At 35.1% G+C, this 23,432-nt stretch overlaps 3 protein-coding genes across 3 annotated transcripts; all 3 read right to left on the reverse strand.

Moving 5' to 3' along the window:
- Nucleotides 1–409: 409 nt before the first annotated feature.
- Nucleotides 410–1,546, reverse strand: LOC147391554 (RING-H2 finger protein ATL29-like). Its single transcript, XM_086459878.1, has one exon. The coding sequence runs from the start codon at nt 1,291–1,293 to the stop codon at nt 538–540; it is 756 nt and encodes a 251-aa protein (XP_086316004.1). The 5' UTR covers nt 1,294–1,546; the 3' UTR covers nt 410–537.
- A 3,398-nt stretch (nt 1,547–4,944) lies between these two features.
- On the reverse strand, nt 4,945–13,534 carry LOC147391555 (zinc finger CCCH domain-containing protein 56-like). Its single transcript, XM_086458571.1, has 2 exons — nt 11,997–13,534; nt 4,945–5,633 (listed from the first exon to the last, which is right to left on the reverse strand). Exons 1-2 carry the CDS (start codon nt 12,820–12,822, stop codon nt 5,338–5,340), a joined length of 1,122 nt encoding a protein of 373 aa, XP_086314697.1. The 5' UTR covers nt 12,823–13,534; the 3' UTR covers nt 4,945–5,337.
- A 4,972-nt stretch (nt 13,535–18,506) lies between these two features.
- On the reverse strand, nt 18,507–22,885 carry NARA5 (pfkB-like carbohydrate kinase family protein). Its single transcript, XM_086459480.1, has 5 exons — nt 22,463–22,885; nt 21,277–21,539; nt 20,944–21,061; nt 19,561–19,769; nt 18,507–19,076 (listed from the first exon to the last, which is right to left on the reverse strand). Exons 1-5 carry the CDS (start codon nt 22,868–22,870, stop codon nt 18,623–18,625), a joined length of 1,452 nt encoding a protein of 483 aa, XP_086315606.1. The 5' UTR covers nt 22,871–22,885; the 3' UTR covers nt 18,507–18,622.
- Nucleotides 22,886–23,432: the final 547 nt, after the last annotated feature.

A 23,432-nucleotide genomic window follows, 5' to 3' on the forward strand; every position in this document is an offset into this window, starting at 1 on the left:
TTGAGGAAAAAATTCCTAGGAATAGGATTCGTTCAATCGACCCCAAAAATTTTAGATAAAGCTTTGATGATCATGATGATGCTCATTATAAAGATAAGTTAGTTGCTTTGTAATAATGCCTATGAGAAGTAATTTGATAGAGATGATTAAGTCCATTATAATAATGTGAATGAGATGCAGTTTATCATATTCATTAATGATTTATAGTATAGTTTTAAAACTCGAAAAACTTGACTTATTCTCCTTAAAATTATTGAATATAGCTGCATAACTTGATCAAATTGTTCGACTCGATGATTTTAAAGCTGGCTAGACCAAGAAACTTTGAATTTGCTCGAGTCAATTTGGTCAAGTTTTAAAACTATGATTTTTATTTTGGGTTTTGTTCTTCCCAAACAAAAGAAGGGAATGGAAGAAATAAAAAATATTTAGCCATCAAAGCGCAATAAATTGAATGTATATAATCTGTATCTCAAGAAAGAAAAGTGAAGAATTATTTACACTCTTGTGACATCTCCACCAAGCTCAACTTCACCATTAAAAATCCCCGAAAGTAATACAACTCCCAGTAAAATTATGCCCCCTTGTGATCCTTTCTTTCGCATGATCCGGCAATCTCAACGTAAACCTATCATCTCCTTTGACGATTGAATGCCCTGTCGAATGTGACCTCGAGAACCTCTCCATCGTCCTGTGTCCTCCAAGTATCGCTCTCGTGTCATTAGGCACATCGACATCCCTAACCCTTTCTATATCATTTCTTACTTCATTCTCTCCTTCAATAGAATTTACTATTGTTAAATTAATTTCTTGTGATTTTTCTGAAGATTTCTCCAATGGATCTAGATTTCTTTGACATACAGGACAAGTAGAATGTAACTCAAGCCATAAATTGATGCATTCGATATGAAAAATGTGGTTACATAAGGTTAACAACCGTAAAACATCATCATCTTCGAACCCTGATAAGCACACCGCACATTCTAGACTGGATTGGTCTTGTCGAAGATTTTTAACAGTAGAGTATGCGAAGGTTGGAAAAGATGACACAATTGAAGGGTTGAGGCCACGGGCTGTGTGTCTGATGGCATTGGGGGAGGGGCTACGTCGTGGTAGGCCTGCTCTTCCACCGGTGAAATATTCTATTATAATACGAGAAAAGTATATCGAGGAAAAGCCAATGAAGAAGAAAACTAAGAGTATTAGTGTGATTATTCCATATAAAGACCGGTGGTTTAGTTGGGAGGAGGTGTCAGATTCCGGTGGATGGTTGTTGATGATGTCATTTGACATTGCCGGAAAGAGGTAGTAATGGGTGAAGAGAATATGTAAGAGATACTGCTTTGCATGGATGTGTGTGTGTGTGTGAGAGAGAGAGAGAGAGAGAGAGAGAGAGAGGATTGAAGGATTAATAACAATGAAAGGTTTATCTATGGAGATGTTTTGGAGCAATGGTGCAATTCTGTAATTGTTTGTTGGGTCTCTCTCTCTCTTAGAAGCAATGGTGGTGCAATACTGCTATTGTTTGGGTCTGTAACTCTCTCTCTCTCCCTCTCTCTTTGGAGCAATGGTGCAACACTGGTATTGTTGGATATCTCTCTCTCAGGGTTAATTGGGTTGATGACATCTGGCAGTTTTAGTTTCTTGCGTGAGGTGCCAAGTCATTGAGCGAGTCTCCTGTAAAAGAAAGAAAAAAAAAAAAAAAAAAGGAAAGAGTAGGGATCCAGTCAGGTGTCCCATTCCTAACCAAGTCAGGTGGCACCCCATTTTATGGCACGTGGATTTTTTTTTGGGACCCATTGGCCGTATGGATAGGTGGTCCATCTGTTGGTGAACCTACTTACCAAAAATCATAGTGTTTGATAACTTCTATCTATATAATCTCTTAAAAAAGAATTTAAATCCAACGAATAGAAATTATTCTTAAGACAATACTATAATCACCGTTGGGATGTTAGGGATTCCCAAGAGAATTGTATCTCTAAGAGAAATGTGAATCTCTAGTGACATGTAAAGGAAATCTGCTTTTTTCCTCAAATCCCAATAGTCATGTTCTTGGAGAGCCTCAACCATAGGTTGAAGTTGGAAAAGTCGAGGAGAAAAAGAGGTTATATGTTAGGGGTACTTTGGTCATTTTGAAGTCTTAAATCGACATTAAGTTCGTTTACTTTGAGAAAATATTGTGAAAATTCGTTTTCCCCATTTATTATTATTATTATTTTTTTTCACTTAGATTTGTCATATAATTTAACTCCAATTATATTACTTTTTCCTGAATAATGTGTGTCCAAAGAGTCAATTCTATTATATTCGATTCCTGAATAATCGATTCTATTATGTTTGATTCCTAGATAATGTGTCCAACCGGTTAAATTCTATTATCTTCTCATCAAGTATCAATATATTCAAAACCATAACCTATATTATATAATTGTTCTGGTCTTTATTTGTTCTGATTTCTGTATTAAAAATAATATGCCCAGAAAGGAGATTAATCGGTCATGTACTTGTAATTTGTATGGATTTATTGAGTTCTTAGTGATTAATGCAGGAATTAGTCATGGGGTATCTGTCAAAAAATCATTTTTGACAGCTCAGAAGAGTTTACGAGTGAAATTTTTTTTATCAAATAGAAACAATCGCCATAGGGTAGAGGTGATATTCATCTTCGAAAATGTATCAAAAAATGAGATAATTGGCAGTGTGTTTATCTAAATTTTAAGATTATTAAATTAAAAAAAATTATGTTATATATAATTATTTTGGGAATGTTGGAATCTACTTGAGATGGATTGTGGTGGTATCAATTTTGCTATTTCATTTTTTTGTTAAAAAATTCATTATTATTTTCTATAATTTCCTTTTATATCCTCTTTTATGATACTAAATGGTGAACCACATTGGAGGGGTTCGATATGGAGTTCGACTTAATTGTCACTGGAGGAGAGAGTAATAGTCTGGGACTTCTCATTTATCTCTCCTATTCGTTTGGATTGTTCCGCAAAAAATGAAACAAAACAGGCGTGAAACATAAATAATGTTACATAGAGGCCCTTCTTCTTATTTCATTTTTGAAAGTAGGAGCACACCAAAACTCATTGCTTGCATATCACTTGTATGACAAGACACCATACACAATATTAGCCGTGACGAAGAAGAAATCAGCTTCGGTTGAACATGTCCAAACCATCTCAATCGGATCTCTTTATCTTCATTCATCCAAACCAGCTCAATCGGATCTCTTTATTTTATTTTTCTTTTTAATGTGATAAGTTATCCCCACTCCCTACCCCCCTTTGAAAGTGGGACTAATCCATGTTGATACAGCTGGGACAAACAGGTGTATAGAGTAAGCTCTTGTATGGCAAAACTTGATAATGACGGCACAGGACACTGCATTCGACACTGAGCTGACATGAAACTGTGCTCAGAACCATTGATGCTTTTCACTTGTATCTCGAGGAAAATCATCTACTGTTCTGAACACAGCTCCTTTGAAATAAGAGCAAATGAAAAGGAAATAAATATATTGCAGAGCTGCCAACATTCTAAAAAAGAGGATTCGTTTAGCCAATCCCAAATCTTTGGGATAAGGCTTTGCGGTTGTTGCCGCAGCTAACATTATAAGGACCCTGCTCAGAAAGACAAAAATGCTTCTAAGATGGCATGCCAATCGCCTAGGGCTTTCCTAGGGTGGATACTTGAGAGTCATTTTACAGTAAAAAAATTAACTCCCAACAAAATAAAAAATAAAAAATGCATGCTAACAAGACATCAAATGTGGACAAAATGAGAACTTGTGTGGCCCATTTTTTTATTTTTATTTTTTCTAGGCAAGTGAGGGATTAGCGGTTAGGACTTAGGGGAGGTGAAGGTGGTTCAACTATAGGTCATGGGAACAACACTCCTGATGTTTTTACCAACTTAGCTAAGTTGACAACTATATCGCCCATAATAGACATGCATGTCCCATTAAAATATCAATCAGAATATTCAATTGGGTGACTCATTGTTGGGTGAATAATCAAATGATATTAACCTCTTCCTCATGTTCCAGAATTCCAAGTTTAAGCTTCAACAAAAAATGTGAGCTGAACTATCAACGTGAAGGACGGGTCACTTTGACCACAAGTGTGGTATAGACAACAACATCTATATAGAATTATAGATACATAGCAGATCTTGAAAGAAAAAAAAAAGTGGATATAAAAGATGCATAGAATTCGGTAAGATGACGTACCGACAAGGTGGGTATAATGTAAGAGAGATCTGCATCAAGAGAAAGAAAGAAAAAGAAAATGCACCATACATTCCAAAATGCCCACTTGGGTAAGGTTACAACTTCCCAGAAACCACCTGAAGTTTCCCACTTTAATTTAGCACATCTGTAGCATTCTTATTGTGAAGAGAAATTGCGAATGGTGTGATCAAAAAATGGTCATCTTTCTTTCTTTTCTTTTTCTTTTTTTTTTTTGGTTTCGAGCCAGACATGAAGATAACAAGCAACCTTCTGATCAAGAGCCTCTTGAGTACCTCCTCATCTTGGTTTCCGAAAATGGGTTTTCTCTTGTTTTTAGGGGCGTGCAACTTCCCCAAAACAAGGGCTGAAAATATTCTTTTGGTGGATTGTGTATCACTCCCCTTGTGATCTAAAGAGTGGAAGAATATGAGCCATCTTATCCTTGATGAGGGCACTGCTTGGGCAGTCACCATCTCCATAAAATAAGGAGCAACAACCTTTTAAAAAAACAAACAGATCTTACTTGTTCCAATAAAGTAGGGGATTGAGGTGGAAAAGATGAAAGAAGGCAGGGGTCAATTTTACTGCTGATGTAATGCTTCAATAAGACAACATAAAGGATCTAGTTTACTTACTGAGTCCATCACCTAATTCATGAATGATACATACTTGGAAAAGAAAATTTTAGCATACCTGAGACGCAGTGCCCACTGAAAGTTGTTAAATTCATGTGCAAACTCATAATACATCCTAGCCCAACAAGATAAAGCTTTCTCCAAAACTAGGATATTAAATCAACAAACTTTACTAGCACATAGATAGACATGGTGGTTTGCTATCCTGCATTTAGGTTCAAGATACAACGATAGGGTACAAAAGCAATTTAAGCTCCAAAAGTGCCAAACCTTAAGCATTGATGGAAGCACCAACTTGAACGAAGAAGACTTCTATTGATTTCTTAAACCCAAGCTCCACATTAGATGCCAATTGGTCGAATTTGCCACTTTTGCACCCCAAGAATCTAGACAAGAGAACCTTTAGAGTTCAAATTTCGTTCAAAGATAAATTTCTCTGCTTCTAAAGCATCCCCAAGACAATTATCGAGCTGGCTCCCATTCGTTGTCGTCAATCCAGTCACCATATATCCTACTGATCTTATCAGGGCCTTTCCATTTCTGAAGTGGCCTCGGCCCTGGCCTTTGGGTTACACCTGAAGACCTCTGTGAAGGAACTCCGACGTGATAAACATCTGCATGATGAGCTGATGTGGTTGATGCTACCACGGTATCTATTGGCATCTTTGAAGAAACTCCAGCCTGCTTTGGGTCTGGAGGAGCTGAAGAAGCATCTCTACCATCCACGTCCACAAGCCCTCCACCATATCGATGTAGCTCTGTTTTCATAGATTGAACAGCAGAGTTATACACAGCTTTTAAACATGTTAAATAAATTTAAAAGAAAAAAAAAAATCATTTTGGATTCAAGTATGGACCCATTAAATTTCAGGTCATGCCTAAATATATTGGACCCTCCTATTAGTAGAAAGACATGAATGGTTTCCCCCCCACCTCGCTTTTTAAAACTAAGTATTTTAGCTGAAGCTGAGACATTAAGTCCTCTACATAGGGGATGGAAAGAGGAAACTACATAATATTAAGTCTAAAAAACAATGCCACCTAATTAAGCTGAGGCAATGCCAACATAATTTAATGAGTATGGAGTAATCTTGAGCAATGATGACTCCTTGATAAGATGGAGCAAAGGGAAGTGATATATCCAGGCATAATAAAAATAATTACAAGGATATTACTGTTATTAGTATGTATAGGGCGTGTGGGGGCAAACTAGTCTTTTCCAGTTCCACACGTCCCCACTTAGTGTAGCCCTAATTCTCTTATATAAATATAAGAGAGGAGGCTCATAGAACATGTTTTTCTATTGAGTTTCTCTCAGTGCTTCTTCTCCAAAACTCTCTTTCTCTTCTAAACAATAACATGGTATCAAAGCAAGGTTTAGATCTTGAAGTTTGAGAACCTACTCTTCTCTTCCTATTTCCCTTTCTTCTTCTTCTTCTTCGATCTACTTGATATTAAAATCTTAGGCTTCTGATAACAACCTAAGATTTTAATCTTCTAGTTGGTTAATACTCAGTATGTGAGTATGTTTAAAGTTAGTGTTTTGTAGTTTGGTGGTGCAAATTGTAGTTTGGTGGTGTGTTTTTCCCTAGGAGGTTCAAATCTACTTTTCGAATATCCGCGGTTTATTTGTCTATGATTTGATCTATAATTACATAGACCATATTCGATCAGATCTAGTTATTGCAATCTGGTTTGTGAATCAGATTTGCTATATATATAAAATAAAAAACAGATCTGATTAGTATTTCAGATCTAGTTTATTTGGTATGATTTGTTTATTGTGGAGAGATTTTTTATGGAGATGAAGTCTGACATTTTATCTCCTCCTGAGTTCTTTAATCTTCAGATGACCTCGATCAAATTAAATGGAGATAATTTTATCCTTTGGTCAAAATCTGTTGAGGTGTTCCTTACTGCCAAGGGAAAGTTGAAGTATTTGAAAGATGATCCTCCTAAGACTGATTATCCCCACTACTCTGAATGGGTTCAAAAAAATGCTCAAATTATAATGTGGTTGTGAAATTGTATGGATTCCACCATTGGAGTCAACTTGATGTTCCTATCTTCTACCAAGAAGATTTGGATTCAGGTTGGCAAGATGTATTCTGAAACGAATAATATTTCTCGGATTTATCAGTTGACTAAAGAATTCTTTTCCGTTCAGCAAGGTGACCAAAATGTACCAACATATTACTTTCTCTTTCAAAATATAAGGAACGAGCTCAGTGTATATCAATCCTTTACTATTGATCAAGCCATACTACATCAATAGCGAGAAGAAATGGATGTTGTTCATTTCTTTCTGGTTTGAAATCTGAGTATAATTTTGTTAAATCTCAGATTTTGACCAGTAAAGAGTTGCCTTCACTTACTGAAGGTTTTTCTCACCTTCAGAGAGCTCCTGTTGGTGGTTCTGGTGCTACATCATTAGTATCTGAATCTAACCGATTAACATTGACTATTTCTACAAGTACAAATCGTAGTCCTAGCCGTAGTATTGGCCATGGTGGTGGTCGTGGGTATCGTGGTAACTGTGGTGGAGGCCGTGGAGAGAGTCGTGATTCTAGTAGGGGTCGTGGTTGTAATATACCCAAGAAGTGTACCCATTGTAAACTTGATGGTCACTCTGTGGATTTTTGTTGGGATTTACATGGTCAGCACACAAGCTGGGCCAATCAGGCTATTTCTAGTGACATTAATGGTGGTGGTTATGTTGATCCTCCTCATCAAGTAGCTTCCCATGTAGATATGGTTACTATCTCTCATGATGAGTATTTCAAGTTACTTTATCCCTGCAGATATGATTACTATCTATTGTGATGAGTATTCCAAGTTATTTTATCTTCTCAGCCTGATGCCTCGTCCTCCAACACTGCGACTCTAGCTCACTCAAGTATATCTTGTCTTGCTTCATTTTTATCCTCTTGGGTCATTGATTCAGGGGCGTCAGATCACATGACTGATTCATCAGGTGTGTTTTCATCTATTCAACATTCTTCCTTTTTGTCTCAATTTGTCACTCTTGCTAATGGTACTACTTGTAGGATTTCTGGTATTGGAATTGTCTTTCCTTATTCTACTCTTTCTTTATCTTTTGTACTATATGTCCCTAAATTTTTTTTCAGTTTAAAGTCCATCAGTAAGTTAACTCAATCGCTTCATTGTTCCATGATGTTTTACCCTTCATATTGTGTTTTTTAGGATCTAAAACCGAAGAGGACGATTGGTGGGGGATATGAATCTGGAGGTCTCTACTATTTGGATGGTGGTGAAGGTTCACCTGCTCTTCATGCCACAATCACTCCGCAACAATGGCATTGTCGACTAGGTCATCCTTCACTCCACTCTTTAAAAAAGATGGTTCCCACTTTGAGTCATATTTCTATTTTAGATTGTGAGTCATGTCAGTTAGCTAAACATCATCGTGTTTCTTATCCATCTGGGTCTGTTATTATAGTATCGAGTCAGTTTAATCTACTTCATTCTTATATTTGGGGCCCTTATAGGATTGTTTCCCGTTGTGAATTTCAGTATTTTGTTACTTTTGTAGATGATTTTTCAAGAATGACATGATTTTATTGAATGAAAGATCAGTCTGAGTTATTTTCTATTGTTAAATTGTTTCATACTGAAATTCAAACTCAGTTTAGTGTGCAAATCAAGTTGTTTCGTAGTGATAATGCTAAAAAATATGATTCTGGACTTTTAAATGTCTATCTTTCATCCTTTGGTGTTATTCATCAAACTTCTTATACACGCACCCCTCAACAAAATGGTGTTGTTGAACGTAAAAATCAACACCTTCTTGAAGTTGTACGTTCTCTTGTTTCAATGCAAGTTCCCAAACCTTATTGGGGGGATGCGATTCTTACAGTATATTATTTGATTAATCGTATGCCTATGTCTGCTCTTGATGGTAAGTTTCCTCATTCTATTATGTTTCCTTCGAGTCCTTTATTTTTCTTACCTCCACAGACCTTTGGTTGTGTCTCATTTGTTCATCAGTCGTTTCCTAATTTTGATAAGTTTGATCCACATTCAGTGAAGTGTGTATTTATGAATTACTCTCGTACCCAAAAAGGTTATCATTGCTATGATCCTTCAGCCCGTCATGTTTATATCAGTGCAATGTTACATTTTTTTATTTTGTATCATATTTTACAGATCCAATACAGTATAATGATTTTTTGTTTGCTCTTCCTCTTCCTGTGGATGATTTATATCCCACTGTTTCATTTTCACTCACTTACGTTCGCAGAAAGCAACTGACAACTTCAGATCCCCATCCTCCTCCAAATGCAGACACGTTACCATCGTCCTCACAGTCTGCAGATCAGGTATCCAGTACTTCTTCTGATTTTGATCTTTCTATTGCACAAAGGAAAGGTACTCGTCATTGTATTAAGCATCTCATTTCTAAGTTTGTTTCTTAATCTCATCTGTCTACTTCGTATTGTGATTTCGTTTATCCTCCTTTTTTTTTTTTGTCTATTCCTAGTAATGCATATGATGTTTTGTCTCATTCAGGTTGGAGACGGGCTATGGAGGTTAAGATGGATGCTCTTCATGGTACTTAGGAGTTAGTGCCCTTACCTGCTGGTATGCGCATTGTTGGTTGTTGTTGGGTGTATGTGGTAAAGTATTTGCCTGATGGGTCTGTTAAGTAGTTGAAGGCCCACCTTGTGGTCAAAGGCTATACTCAGACTTATGGCATAAACTACTTAAAAACTTTTTCTCTTGTGACAAAACTGACTTTTGTTCGTATTGTCATCTCCCTTGCTTCCCACTTTCAATGACCCTTATGTTAACTGGACGTTAAGAATGCATTTTTGAATGGTGATTTGGAGGAGGATGTGTACATGGAGCAACCTCCTGATTTTGTTGTTCAGGGGGAGTCTGACATGGTTTGTAAGTTGAAAAAGGTCATTTATAGCCTAAAACAGTCTCCACGAATTTGGTTTGCGAGGTTTAGTAAGGTAGTAGTTCAATTTGGGTTAAAACAGTGTCAGGCAAATCATTATGTGTTTGTTCGCTTCAGTTCTTCAGGGACTATCATTCTAGTAGTTTACATTAATGAAATAGTCATATCACAAGTGATGACACTAATGGAATAGTGGAGCTGAAAGCCTTCCTTCAAACACAGTTTTAGACAAAAGATCTTGGCAACTTGCATTATTTCTTAGGGATAGAAAGTTGCAAGATCCAAGAAAAGTATTAACCTGGCTCAAAGAAAGTATACTCTTGATTTGTTTGATGAGACAGATATGTTGGGAAGTAAACCTATGGACACCCCAATGGACCCTAATTCAAAGTTGATAGTAAACAGTGAAGAATTATTTGATGATGATCCAGGAAAATACAGAAGATTAGTTGGTAAACTCAATTATTTGACTATCACCTGTCTAGATATTTATTTTGCAGTAAGTGTAGTGAGTCAGTTTAAACGCCAAGGATTCCACATTGGGAAGCTGTTGTTTGGATCCTTCGATTTCTTAGACGATCTTCAGGACGTGGTTTGTGGTATAAGTCCAAAGATCTTTTGGACTTAGAGGGGTATTGTGATACTGACTGAGCAGGTTCTCCATCTGATAGGAGGTCTACATCTGGTATTGTACTTTCTTGGGAGGAAACTGGATTTCCTAGAGAAGTAAGAAGCAAAATGTGGTTGCAAGATCTAATGCAAAGGCATAATATAGAGTAATGACTCTTATGACATGTGAACTGACATAGGTTAAGAATTTTCTCAGAGAATTGGGTGTTAAGATAGTTACTCCTATGCGATTATATTGTGATAATCAAGCTGCAATTCATATCATGGTTTTAAAACTCGATTTCACGTCTCGTCTCATCCAAGCTTGATATTGGGTCGTCTCGGACAAGTTTTCCGATATGTTTGAGACGCCTTGTTCAAAAAATCAAAAAATTGAACATGAGGTATTAAATCTCGGTCAAAAAAGTGACTTGTGAGTTGGTCTCGTTCAGCTCCAATATCGACTTAACTTGAGCAATACGTCTCGGTCTCGGACGAGTTTTAAAACCATGATTCATATTGTTCCAATCCAGTGTTTCATGAGTGAACAAAACACATTGAGACAGATTGTCACTTTATCAAAGACATATGTGGGAAAATTAGTATACTGTTTGTGAAGTCTAAAGATCAATTAGCAGATATGTTCACTAAGGCATATAACTGTAGTCACCTTAGACTCATTTGCTTCAAGCTGAATTTACTTGATATTTATGCTCCAGCTTGAGGGGGAGTTTTTTTTTTTCCTTTTCTTTAGTAGTTTATTTTATGTAGTTTCTTTAATTATTTACTTTAGTTTTTTGTTCCAAGTTGGACTTTCCAACTTGAGGGGGAGTGTTATTGGTATGTATAGGACATGTGGGGGCAAATTGGTCTTTTCCAGTTCCACACGTCCCACTTAGCGTAGCCCAAATTCTCTTATATAAATATAAGAGAAGAAACTCATAAAATATGTTTTTCTATTGAATCTCTCTCAATGCTTCTCCTCTAAATCTCTCACTCTCTTCTAAACAATAAGAATTACAAACATTGAGCCTCATTGGATTTGTCACCTATGCATTTAATGTGCCTGGCAATATAAAGCATGCATCCAATATAACTTCCCTTGAAAATTTAAGTCCCCAGATTTTTTGTAGAAAAATACTTTCCTTACTAACTTAGTAAGATTTTAACTCTTACTAAGGGTACTTGAGCTCAAATGAATTACCACATTGGGAATCAACATCACAACCCTCTAGATTTCAAGAAAAAACTCAAATTAAAAAAAAATCAAAAAACAATTTAATTTTTAGTTTGAAAATGGGCGGCTACCTAACTTCCACGCAACTCCCAAATTTAAAATTAAAATTCAACGGTGAAAAATAACATTTTTTTGAAAAAAAAAAAAAAAATCATAGTTCACAGAATTTTGTCCTCTACAATCCTATGGCATCAGATCATGTTTTTGGATGCCACAAGGTGAGCACAACGACCCTTAGTAAGAGTTGAAATCTTACTAAGTAAGGTTAGTCAGACGCTTTTTGATTTCCATCTCCCAAAAGAGTTCATCATTCAAAATTAGAAAGAGAATGGATGATAAGTCATAGGTTACCTCCTAACCCATGAGCGAAATGGCACTTGCTTCCAAATGGGCAATACCCCGTCATTTCCCACTTGTTACAAATCCTCGTTTTCCAATTCGAAGGCTTCTGGTTCGCTCCGTTCCCATTATTTCCATAAGCACCACCAACAGTGGGGCTTAAACTTATCGCCACACTTTCCCGAGCTTTCGACTGCTCATCATGAAGGAATGTGCAATTTTCTCCATAAGGGCAGCCCTCTTCAGTGTAAAATCTCTTGCAATGCCGCCCTTTATAAGACCTCTGACTATCCCCACTCAAACCAACAGAACCAAGAGAGGGGATCTGGTGCTCCTCTCTTGGCTCTGACAACACGCCCCGATCGTCATCCTGGGCTGCCACAATCTCTTGCCAATTGGGAGGCGGTCTACGAAGCTCTTCAATTCCATGTGCAAAGTTGCAATTAGTGATGTACGGACAAGTACCGTTACGGAATTTGCAACATAATTTGGTCTTGAAGAACATCTTCCCAATCAATCTAGATCGATTACCCGAGTTCATATCACGGTCCCTACTTAACCCACTCAGTTGAGACTCTCCTCCCTGGGAGGAGTTCCTCGATTTCTTGTTTGGGGGCTCACTCCCCGACCGTGTTTGGGATTTTCCATCGTAATTCGAGTTGGATGGAGTATCACCATAGACATCTCCATTCCAAGCACCGTAATCATCCTCTGTTGCCCAAATTGCCTGATCGTTCAATCCCGGAATCCAATTGTCAACGCTTCCACTGTCCAGGATTTCTGGGATTATTTGCCCAACATTCCCACCCGAAAACCCGCCTTCTCTTCCATAATCCATTAAAAAAACTGGTTTTGAAACCCTAACAATCCTTCGGCCGGAATAAGCGACTTACATAACAAAATCCCACAAACCCAAATCCCCAAATATGCCAAATCAAAATATGATACAGAAAATAAGTGACCAGAAACCCTAGAATCCAATTAATACAAGTGGATTCCCAAATGAATACTCGGACCTATTTACCTCCCTAAATAACCAGCTTAAACAATTAAAAAAATCCCATATTTCTTAATCAACCCATCTACCAACATAAATAACGAGCTAAAACCATTAACTTTCCAAAACAAGGAACAATAATGAACCTCATTAAAGAAGAAATAGCAAATCCGTCTAATAAATAACCCTACACCACCCCCAACAAAATCCACGAAAAGAATCCAAATTTATACTCAAATTCGATCCACAACCTCGAAAATTACACCAAAATGATAAAATCGCGGGAAAAAAAAACCCAAATTTCCTGATCAAATTGAAGATAAAAAGAGCTTCCTTGTCACTTACAGAGAAGAAGATATTGAGATCTGAGCCGAAATTGTTTCGATTTGATCTCTAGAAGTCGAAATGAAGATGCCCTAAACGAGCTTTAGTGCTCTAATCGGAAAGAGAGAGAGAGGGGAACTTGGCAGTTGTCCGCATGAGCGAACTGAGGACAGTCGCCTAACGTTCCTAGAGCTCTCAATGGATCGGTTCGGGCTTTCCAACCCCATATGATCGGATCACTTATTGGGTCGGGTCCTTAACGAATTAGTCTTCGCTCCTTCGGGTATTATATCCTTTAAAAAAAAAAAAATTGCCTTCAATAAACTCTGGAAAATGTTGAAGTAACATTGAAATTGAGATCGTATCGTTTCAAACATTGCTGATGTGGATACGTCTATAGAATCATAAATACTTTTCATTGAGATATGAGTGAGAAGCATCTATTGTTCTACGAGCACCGATGTTCGTGACGATGTCAATTTTAATGTTGTTCCAGTACAAAAAGAAGTGTTGTGCTGGAGTAACATTAAAATGTACATCGATTCTCACATTATTGATGTGGAGGTGTGGACATAATCCTAAATGCTTTTCACTCGTATCTCGATGAAAAGCATCTATAATTTCATACATACATTCACGTCAACGATGTGAGAATCAATATGCATTTTAATGTTACTTCTTCATTTTCTTTAAAAGAAGATTATTTTTAATATTTATAAAAATAATATTAAATAATTATTAGAATATATTGATTTTTTTTCATTACAAAATAGTTAAGTGCATTTTTTTTTTAAATGAAAATTGTTGGGGAGACTAATGTTTATATGAAACATTAGATGTTACCGATTAGCTCTTCTCAAATATACTAAATATTTAGGAAAAATATACAATAATTTATATATTTTCTAGGGTAAATTCTCCAATAATTAATGGAATTTTCTTTTATTCCAACCGTATGTTTGCTCGTAGTTTGGATGTTTCCCATTTCACTACTTATTGTCCATAATGACCTTTTAATACTTGTCATTTTCATGTGTTACCAAAAAGTATCTAAAAAGTAATTGTCTCATACGCAAGTTTAACAATACCATGATGATTGGTGTGGCATTTTCTTTACATTGAAATATATGATTCTATTTTTGTGTAGTCTATTGACCTATATAATATAAGTGTTTTAATTGCATAAGGATTCTATTATTAAATAAACGTCAATATTAAAAGGGCTATCTCAATATAAAATAAGAAATTAGAAACACCTCTTCAAGTTTTAGAAGGAAACTTTTATGAATAAGAATCCTACTAAAAGAGGTATTCTAGACCCTCTACTCCAATCTATTTAAGTGGAACAGCATCCCCATCACAGTAACAAAGTTCGGACTTGGCAAAGGTTCAATTCTGTTAATTCGAACAAATTTAATAAATTTTTGTAAAAAATTCAAAAATATTTCAGGGACTATACAAATACTATTCTAAACCAACTCTTAAAATATATGTATTATTTACATATATAAAAAATTAAAACAAGATAAAAGAATGTATCACAATAATAAAAAAGCATTATTAAGCTATATATCACAATCATAAAAAAGACAATAAGTTCCACAATTATAAAAAGAACAATCTAAAGCATAAAAACTATGAATCCCCTTTTATATTATTCTAAAATTATTTTTAAAAAAATAGAAATCCATAAAACATTCATCTAAAGTAATAATAAATACATAATTATTCATCTAGATTTCCAAGATATATAATCTCTTTCCATGTCATGATAATCAAAATTATCAATTTCATCTCTTTCTCCTTCTTAAGGAACCATGTCATCTTGTTCAGGGAAAGCATTGATATGCTCCAAATAAAATTGATTCCCTTTTATTTTCTTCAATTGCATTATTTTTCTTCAAGTGAAGATTCATCCTCACACAGACAAGATCATTTAATGTCTTTGCTCTAATTTATTTCTCTTTTTTGTATGAGCCTCCTCAAATGCACTTTAGTTTCTTTCACAAGCTGGCGAACTACATGGTTGGCTCAATAATCTCATTGATACGCTTCGAATTTCTGCAAATTTATCAACTATAATTGCAGATCACCACTAATCACCTTCACATAATAAATAAAATATAAATTATTTAATATTAACTAACATGAAACTATGAATTAATAATAAAAATAGAATAAATTTTAAAATACAACTTGCAAAAGTCCATTCTCTATTATTGAGATTTGAAGATTGAAGAAGATCAAATCTTGAGTTCTATGATGGGCTCGATAGGGACATTCAAGTTTAGTGGGGTTTTCTTCCAAAAAGTCTATCATATCTTCAAGTTCCATTAAAAACCTATCTTGTTCTTAATAATGAGGGTTGAAGAAGAAGTTGAAAAGACTTGGAGAAGAAAGGTAGAAGAAGAATAAGGAGAAGCATACGTAGAGATCAAGTGTGGGATGCGTTTTTGTTTTATACTTCTGTGTGAAGTATGAATTAAAAAATAATAAAAATAGGTTTTTTAAATATATATATATATATATATATATATATATATGGGTTTGAATTGTGTGTGAACTGCGAAGTGCGGCTGAAACGAAAAATTCGTCGAATCTTTAGTTAATCATTGAATCACCGATTTAATCGTCATTTTGACGATTTAGGTGATATTTGTTAAACTGAAAAAAAATAAGTGTTGAATAGCGTTTAGCGCTGAAATTTGTAAGCGTTGAATTTAAGTGCTGAAAAAGTTGTTTGTTTAGATGCTAAATAATATTTGTTGCACATTGCTAAAGTTGGTAAATTGTCTTTGTTACCCTTACAATCATATTATATATTGTTTGCATGTTTCAAATGTTTATTTATTATCAAACACAATAAAATATATTTTTTCTTATAAAATTAAAATATAATTCATTTTTAAATAATAAATAATACTCAAATCTTCAATTTATAAATAATAATTTCTACTTATAAAAGTCCACAAATTTCAAATAAAAAATAATAATGTCATACAAATCACCAAAATTTGAAATCAGCATTAAAAGAACTTAATTTTGGATGAATAATTTTCGATGGAAATGAAAGATGTGTTATAAAAGCGACCTATGAACTAATAAGGGCAACTCACACCATAGCCAATTTTTTTTGTTTTATATGGGTTAAAGTTTTTGGAATGAGCAAATTTTTAGTGAAGATGGTCTATATGGTCTAGAGATCATCCTTACCAAAAATCAATCTATTTTGAAATTTCTAAGTTGTCAAAAATAGTTTTCAAAAAATAAAAAGGGACGATTTACGGTTCTTGAATTTGTTTTGATAGGATTAGAAGTTTCAGGATGTGCAGATTTTATGTGAGGATGATCTCTTAATTGTAGAGATCATCCTCTTAAAAAATCAACTTATTCCAAAACTTTTAACCCATATAAGACAAAATAATTTAATCATGGTGTAGGTTTATTAATTTGTGGGGTGCTTGTATACTAATGAGGAAATCATCCTCACCAAAAATCAATTCATTCTAAAATTTTTAACCCATATAAGACAAAATAATTTAGGCATGGTGTGGGTTTATTAATTTGTGGGTGTTTATATACTTATTCATAGGATATAAAAAGTAATATCCTTTTAAGAATAAGGGCATACTTGTCCATGCTCAAAAAAATGAAGGGCATACTTGTTCGTATCGAAAAAGGCGAAGTGTTTACCTTTTCAGCACTTTTTTTCAGCATCAAAATAGTGCTGAATTTTTTTTACTTATTTTCAGCAATAAGCGCTAAAAATATAAAGTAAACAAATGTGCTATTTTGACAAAAAGTGCTGAATTTAATTTTTTTCAGCAATAAGCACTGAAAAATAGCGCAAACAAACACTGCCTTAGTCGATTAAATGCAAAATTAATGGGTCAACCCCTTGTTCTGCGATTTTTACTAAAAATTTGTTGAACTTTGTGACTATGATCCCCATAATGATTAATTGATTTGAAGAGCACAAGAAGATTTTGAATTGAAGTGATCTCCATCAATCACTAAAATCCTAAAGGCCAAACTAACATAGAAAAGGAATCGAAGGTGTATCTAGAAATCATAGCACGTAGATTATCGTTTCACACAATTGAGGATTGATATACATTGGAGCATTAGCACGTGGATTCGCTCAAGGCACACCTCCAACAAATCAGTTCATCAATTTCTTATGACACAAGGTAAGTGCATTTAACTTTGATGCGTGATTAGGATTCTTTGGATATATATGATTTGTGATCTTGAAAATGTTATGGAATTAAAGTTATGTGGAAAATATGTAAAATAAGTTAAATTTCACGTGCAAAGAACAAAGTTACCTTAACAAGCAAGGATCGATCCATAAAGACAACATTAATTTGATATTCTTTTTTTTACTTCAAATCAAATTCAAATTTACGCAACCGATTAAAAACAGTTTTGAGAATAAATTATCTAACATAAAACACTAAAATAAAAAGATTTTAAATATTATGAAGAAGTGTAGATCAGCCTAATACATCATTACAAGTCCTATTAACAATTTTATATATCTTCTATTTATCTCGATCCACTAAACAAAACTAATGTTTGTGGTTCGAAATATGAATTAATTATATTAAAAATAAATTTCAAAAATATATGATTAATGATTAAGTCAAGATTATAAGAGAAATGTTAAAGATTATTTGCAAAGCATGGTTTATCTTAATATTTTCATCCTAACTTTCATTTACCCATGAACATTTGAATCAGCTCTTGGCAGACCCCTAATTTAAAAATAGGTTTGATTGGTGTGATCCGTAGCCATTACATTTAAGCATTCTTTTTTTTTTTTTTTGGGGGGGGGGGGGGGGGGGGGGCATTTGGATCTACTGATTATAAAACACCTATCAAACTGATATTTTTGTTAGTAGGAACACCAAGAGGTGCCACAAAATTTAATATGGAATAGAAAAGTCGTACCACTTATAAACATTTGAACTAGAAAAGATACCAATTGTCTTAAAAACAAAACCTTTCGATTGAAATTAATAAGAAACATCAACTCTGAAACATTGAATATTTCCTGAGTGTTTCCAATTTTTTCTTCTGACCTCAACATTGCCTCAAACCTCGGTCGAGTCTAGTATTTCCCTTCAACGTTTTTATTTTTTTTATTTTTATAGAAAATTCTCACAGAGATCTACCCAACAAATTCAAATAAGAAAAAATACAAAAATTAAAATACATTAATGTTTATAAAGTATTTACATGCAGTTTCAAATGTTATTAACAAAATTAGTTCAATCAAGTAGAATCAAATTAATTCAAATGAAGAATCATGATTTTAGAAGCTTGAAATATGATCTGATCCTACATCGGAACGAATAGTGGAACTCTCGGGATGGAGGGCAAATGACTCTGCCAGCTCAGCTGCATCGTGAACCCGAAGTCGGGTGCCCTGCTGTCGAACTACTACCGATGCCACCCTGGCTGCTAATGTACCCATTCCTTTCAAATCGGAGGCCCCACGTAGAATACCGTACAAAAAACCTGCTGCGTAGGCATCTCCAGCACCACATGTGTCAACAGGTACACACGGTGAAGGGGGTATGTACACAGCTTCACCTTTCACACCAATGTAAGAGCCTTTAGGGCCATCAGTGACAGAAACAAGAGGAACAAAATGGCTAAGGTACTTTGTGGTTGATACAGGGCTCTCATTTGAGGAGAAATGGCAGAAGGCTCTTGCTTCGGCACTGTTTGTGAACACAATGTCTGCATAGTTTCCTATAATTTCCCTGAAATAACAAGAAATCAAGAGTGATATTATTGAAGTACCATTTTGTGGAGAATGTTAAGTTCTGAATTAGACAAAGGGCTAGGCTTGGGCATGTTCAACAAGGGAAAATTTGCATCTCTGTCTCGAACTAACAGAAGTTTATCAAAGATATTCCAGATTTGATGGCAAATGTCAAACATGAGACATGAAAAGCAATGTTGGAGAAGCAACTAAATTCCTCATCGACTGGAGGAAGATTCTTTTCATGATCATTCAACCATAGAAACTCTATCTAGGACAGTTCCCCATATCATAGTTTTCTCAATTTCCCAAAAAAAAAAAAAATTGTGATTGACAGGAAGGTTAGAGTCATTTGATGGGGCTAAAAGGATATTTTAGTTGAACTAAAGAGGCAAAAATAAGTATGACAGATCAAACCCCCTTCAATTGAAATGAACTGAACAGTATATAAAAAGTAGAAGCAAATCAAATTAATCACTTACCAGAAATCATCATAGTGTCTCTCAATGCAGGATACATCGGATGCTGTGACAGCAACAAGAGCCCCATTCTTGTGGGCATCCTCACACGCTTTTGTTATTGTTTTGATCGTATGAGGAAGTTCAAATAAATATCCTTCCACGACAAGTATACTTGTTTTTGAAACACTGGTAGCCAAGTATTGATCATAGTTGACAGTTGAAGACGTACCCTGACAGCACACAAATATAAGATAGTAAGTTGGGGTCTGATAAAATTCATCTCATTAACCAATAACGTCTAGGAAAGAAAATTTGCCAAGGGTTTCCCATATAATAAGGATTTCACCAGAAAAGAAAACCTTTAGTTCCTCGTAAACCAGTTCTCGGGATATATATATAATCCCCAATGAGATTCCCCATAATGCATAGCAGTTGAGAACAGGATACACACAAATTTCTCAAACCCTAAATATTCTCACACGTTTAAGGAGTTTCTAAAGCCATAAAATGGTATTGAGCAACTATGGAATATATGTGGAGAAACTTTGGGGGAAAAAATCTAAAAGGATTGAAGAGAAAAAGTGGGAGATAAAATGGCTTGAGACCAAGATGCATACCCATGTTGACATGCATAAGCTTATTCAGAATTGGGCCTAACAGGAATTTACATTTACTAAATATACCTGAGTAGTACTTAAGGGAATCAAATATAACCAAGGCAATTAGTTGTAAATTGAGAACTTAGTAAGATTTGAGTTACTCTTCTTGACTCAGACAATCCAAGTATGACTCAGTAACCCAATCTGACGAAGGCCACACAAAGTTACTGGGTTACCTTGTGTATCATCCAATTCGACACCACAAAGGGTTTAACCATTAGTTCTCCTAATTAATACACCTCTTACATCATTCTCTTTAAGTTCCTATGTATTTTGGGAACTAGAGTTCGCCTGTGCCGCATCCTCTTTGGGGTTAAAGGGGTAAAGGAGGAGCACTGGTGAAGTTAGAAGGGTATATTATTGAAAAAGAGAAGGGGATGGAGGAGAGGAAAGACAATAAAGTCAAAGGGAGATAAGAGGAAAGGTGGAATAGTGTGGACCCTACTCAGCTTTAGTGAGAAGAAACATTTATACCCCACAAAACTGTAGGTGAGTGTTCACCATTGTGTTTTATTATATAGATGTTTTTTGCTCTAATGTAAAATATTTGCTATTCTTATGATATTTTCTTTGTTGCCAATCAGAGAAAAAAAAAAAAAAACCAGTAGCAGTAACTAAACAATCAACAGTATTCGCATTCAATATTACAACTTTCCATTTTATCCAACACTACAAACTCCCACAAATAAAGGGATATTCATGGTTAACCAAGGAAGATCATTTAGTCAATAAAAGTAGATCTGACCTGATAGGCAAGCATAGTACGATGAGCATCTGGGGTAGTGAGAACTATAACTGTCCCTGTTGTCCCATCGTTTATAGGTGCAGAGAGAAAATTCACATTTGCCCGACGCAACTTGGCCCTGGAAATTATATTAAAAGAAACTGCATATTCTGAGCACCAAATCAGAATATAGGCTCATAATTATAATTTTGTAGAATATCAGATCCATGTCCACTTCTCAAGTTCTCCATGTTCTATCTTATCAGAGGATAAAATGAAGGCAAATTTCCTTGGCCGTACATTTCAAATAATGTTCTTCCATGAAAAGATAAAATAAAAGCTACAAAGGCATACCTATAAAATCCACCAAGAGGATCGCTCCCTACACTGCCTGCCATGGCTACATTCAGGCCGGAGCCTCCGATTGGCTGACCTCCAAGCCTGGCCAAGGCCACAAGGGTGTTGGAGAGAGACCCGCCAGCAGCGGCCTTGTAGCTACAACCATCCATTGCCCGCAAAACTCGACCCCTTTCCTCATGGTTCACAAGTTTCCTTGTCCCCTTCTCTATTCCCACTCTCTCCAAAAATTCATCGTCCACTGTGCCTGAAAAATCTACCTAGAAGAACGGAAAAAAAAAGTTCTAGAAATTTATAATTCTTGATGGGAAATGAGATAATGATAATGATATAAAAAACATCAAACCATGAAAAATTTTCAAAGAAAAGAAATAGTAACTATTCTTAGGAGAAAAGAAAAGCCCAAATAACAATGTTCAACAATTCAACAACATCAAACTCTATTCAATTTCCAATTAAAGAAATAGTAATCATTCTCGGGAAAAAAAAAACCAAAATGTTCAACCATTCAACGATATCAAACCATACCCAATTGTCCAGTTAAAGAACTAGTAATTATTCTTAGGAACAAAAATTCCAAACAACAATTTTCAACCATTCAACTACATCAAACTCTACCCAATTTCCCAATTAAAGAACTAATAAGTAATAATTATTCTCATAAAAAAATCCAAAAAAACAATGTTCAACCATTCAACAACATCAGATTCTACCCAATTGTCCAATTAAAGAACTAGTAATTATTCTCAGGAAAATAAAAAATCCAAATAACAACTTCCAACTATTCAACAACATCAAAATATACTCAATTGTCCAATTAAAGAACTAGTAACTATTCTCAGGAACAAAAAATCCAATAACAATGTTCAACTATTCAACAACATTAAAATATACACAATTGTCCAATTAAAGAACTATTCGCAGGAAAAAAAAAATCCAAATAAGAATGTTCAGCTACTCAACATCATCAAAATCTACCCAATTGTCCAATTAAAAAGCTAGTAACCATCCTCAGGAAAAATAATCCAACTAACGATGTTCAACTATTCAACAACATCAAACTCTACCCAATTATCCAATTAAAGAACTACTAATTATTCTCAGAAAAAAAAAAAAGTTTTTTCAAACAAAAGAATTTCCAAAATGAGAGAGAGAGAGAGAGAGAGAGAGAGAGAAGATATACCATGGCCTGTCCAAGACCCAAGACATCCCATCTCTCTGGTGCAACCCCTTCATCTTCCTCATCATCACCATCGTCTTCCTCACTCTCGCTTCCACTCTCAATTTCTTTCCCCGTTGTTGTATCTTCGGTTCTGCCTCCATTAAAGCTATAAACCCTGGAAAACCCATCTCGATTTCTTGAAATTGTTCGAGAAAAACTGAGTAATCTATCTCCACTCATTCTCCAAGAGAATCTCCTCCTCTTCTCGTAGTCTCTGTAGTAAGTAATTGGAATCGTTGTTCTTTGGAGATTATTGGGGTTTAAAAGAAGAGAAGAATTAGAGTTGAGAGATGCTGAACCAGAGAGAGAGAAGAGATGGAGAGACATCTTCGCCGCTGTTTCAGGACGAAGAACGAGGAAGCCATCCATCCAATCTCCAAGTTCTCTCTAGAAAGTGAGGGAAGGAGGTCCCTCTAAATATGGATACCTATAAGGAGGCAGTTCATATTTTTTATATTTTTTGTTCCTATAATACCCTTGCTCTTTCTTAAATAGTACTTATGGGTACTTGTTAGTGGTGGTCTTTGATAAAACAAAATGCCACGTGGCATAATTTATTGGATCGACTAACCTTGTCCATGGCTGGCCTACCCTTAAAAAATGATCGAATACATGGATAAGAGGTAATAAGGGTAAAATTGTCTTTAAAATTATTAGATTATAAGAAATCATTTATATTGTATATGTATATATTATATATAATTTTATAACAAAAAAATAATTAAAATATATTATAAAATGATTGATTTACTTTCAATTCTAACTATTTTCAAGAGCTGAGATTGAACTTCTATTCTCATTGCCATCAAAAGATATTAGAAGTTCGTATTTTTCATAAAACTTGAAATTAGATCTAAGCTCGGCTTGCACCCATTAAAATTAGGCTTAGGCTTAGTCGACTTAGGCTAAATGAGCATTTAGGACTGGTCTA

This window comes from Akebia trifoliata, chromosome 11 (genome assembly GCF_017979445.1).
Source record: "Akebia trifoliata isolate Shusen 1 chromosome 11, ASM1797944v1, whole genome shotgun sequence".
In the NCBI taxonomy this organism is placed as follows: Eukaryota; Viridiplantae; Streptophyta; class Magnoliopsida; order Ranunculales; family Lardizabalaceae; genus Akebia; species Akebia trifoliata.

What these genes read in the sequence shown, in the direction of transcription:
- LOC147391554 (XM_086459878.1), bottom strand. Translation starts at nt 1,293, where the DNA reads ATGTCAAATGACATCATCAACAACCATCCACCGGAATCTGACACCTCC.
- LOC147391555 (XM_086458571.1), bottom strand. Translation starts at nt 12,822, where the DNA reads ATGGATTATGGAAGAGAAGGCGGGTTTTCGGGTGGGAATGTTGGGCAA. An exon ending in TTTCGCTCATGGGTTAGGAG is followed by an intron (nt 5,634 to 11,996) that starts GTAACCTATGAC and finishes CTATGAAAACAG; the next exon opens with AGCTACATCGATATGGTGGA.
- NARA5 (XM_086459480.1), bottom strand. Translation starts at nt 22,870, where the DNA reads ATGGATGGCTTCCTCGTTCTTCGTCCTGAAACAGCGGCGAAGATGTCT. An exon ending in GTACTATGCTTGCCTATCAG is followed by an intron (nt 19,770 to 20,943) that starts GTCAGATCTACT and finishes GTGTGCTGTCAG; the next exon opens with GGTACGTCTTCAACTGTCAA. An exon ending in AGACACTATGATGATTTCTG is followed by an intron (nt 19,077 to 19,560) that starts GTAAGTGATTAA and finishes TTGTTATTTCAG; the next exon opens with GGAAATTATAGGAAACTATG.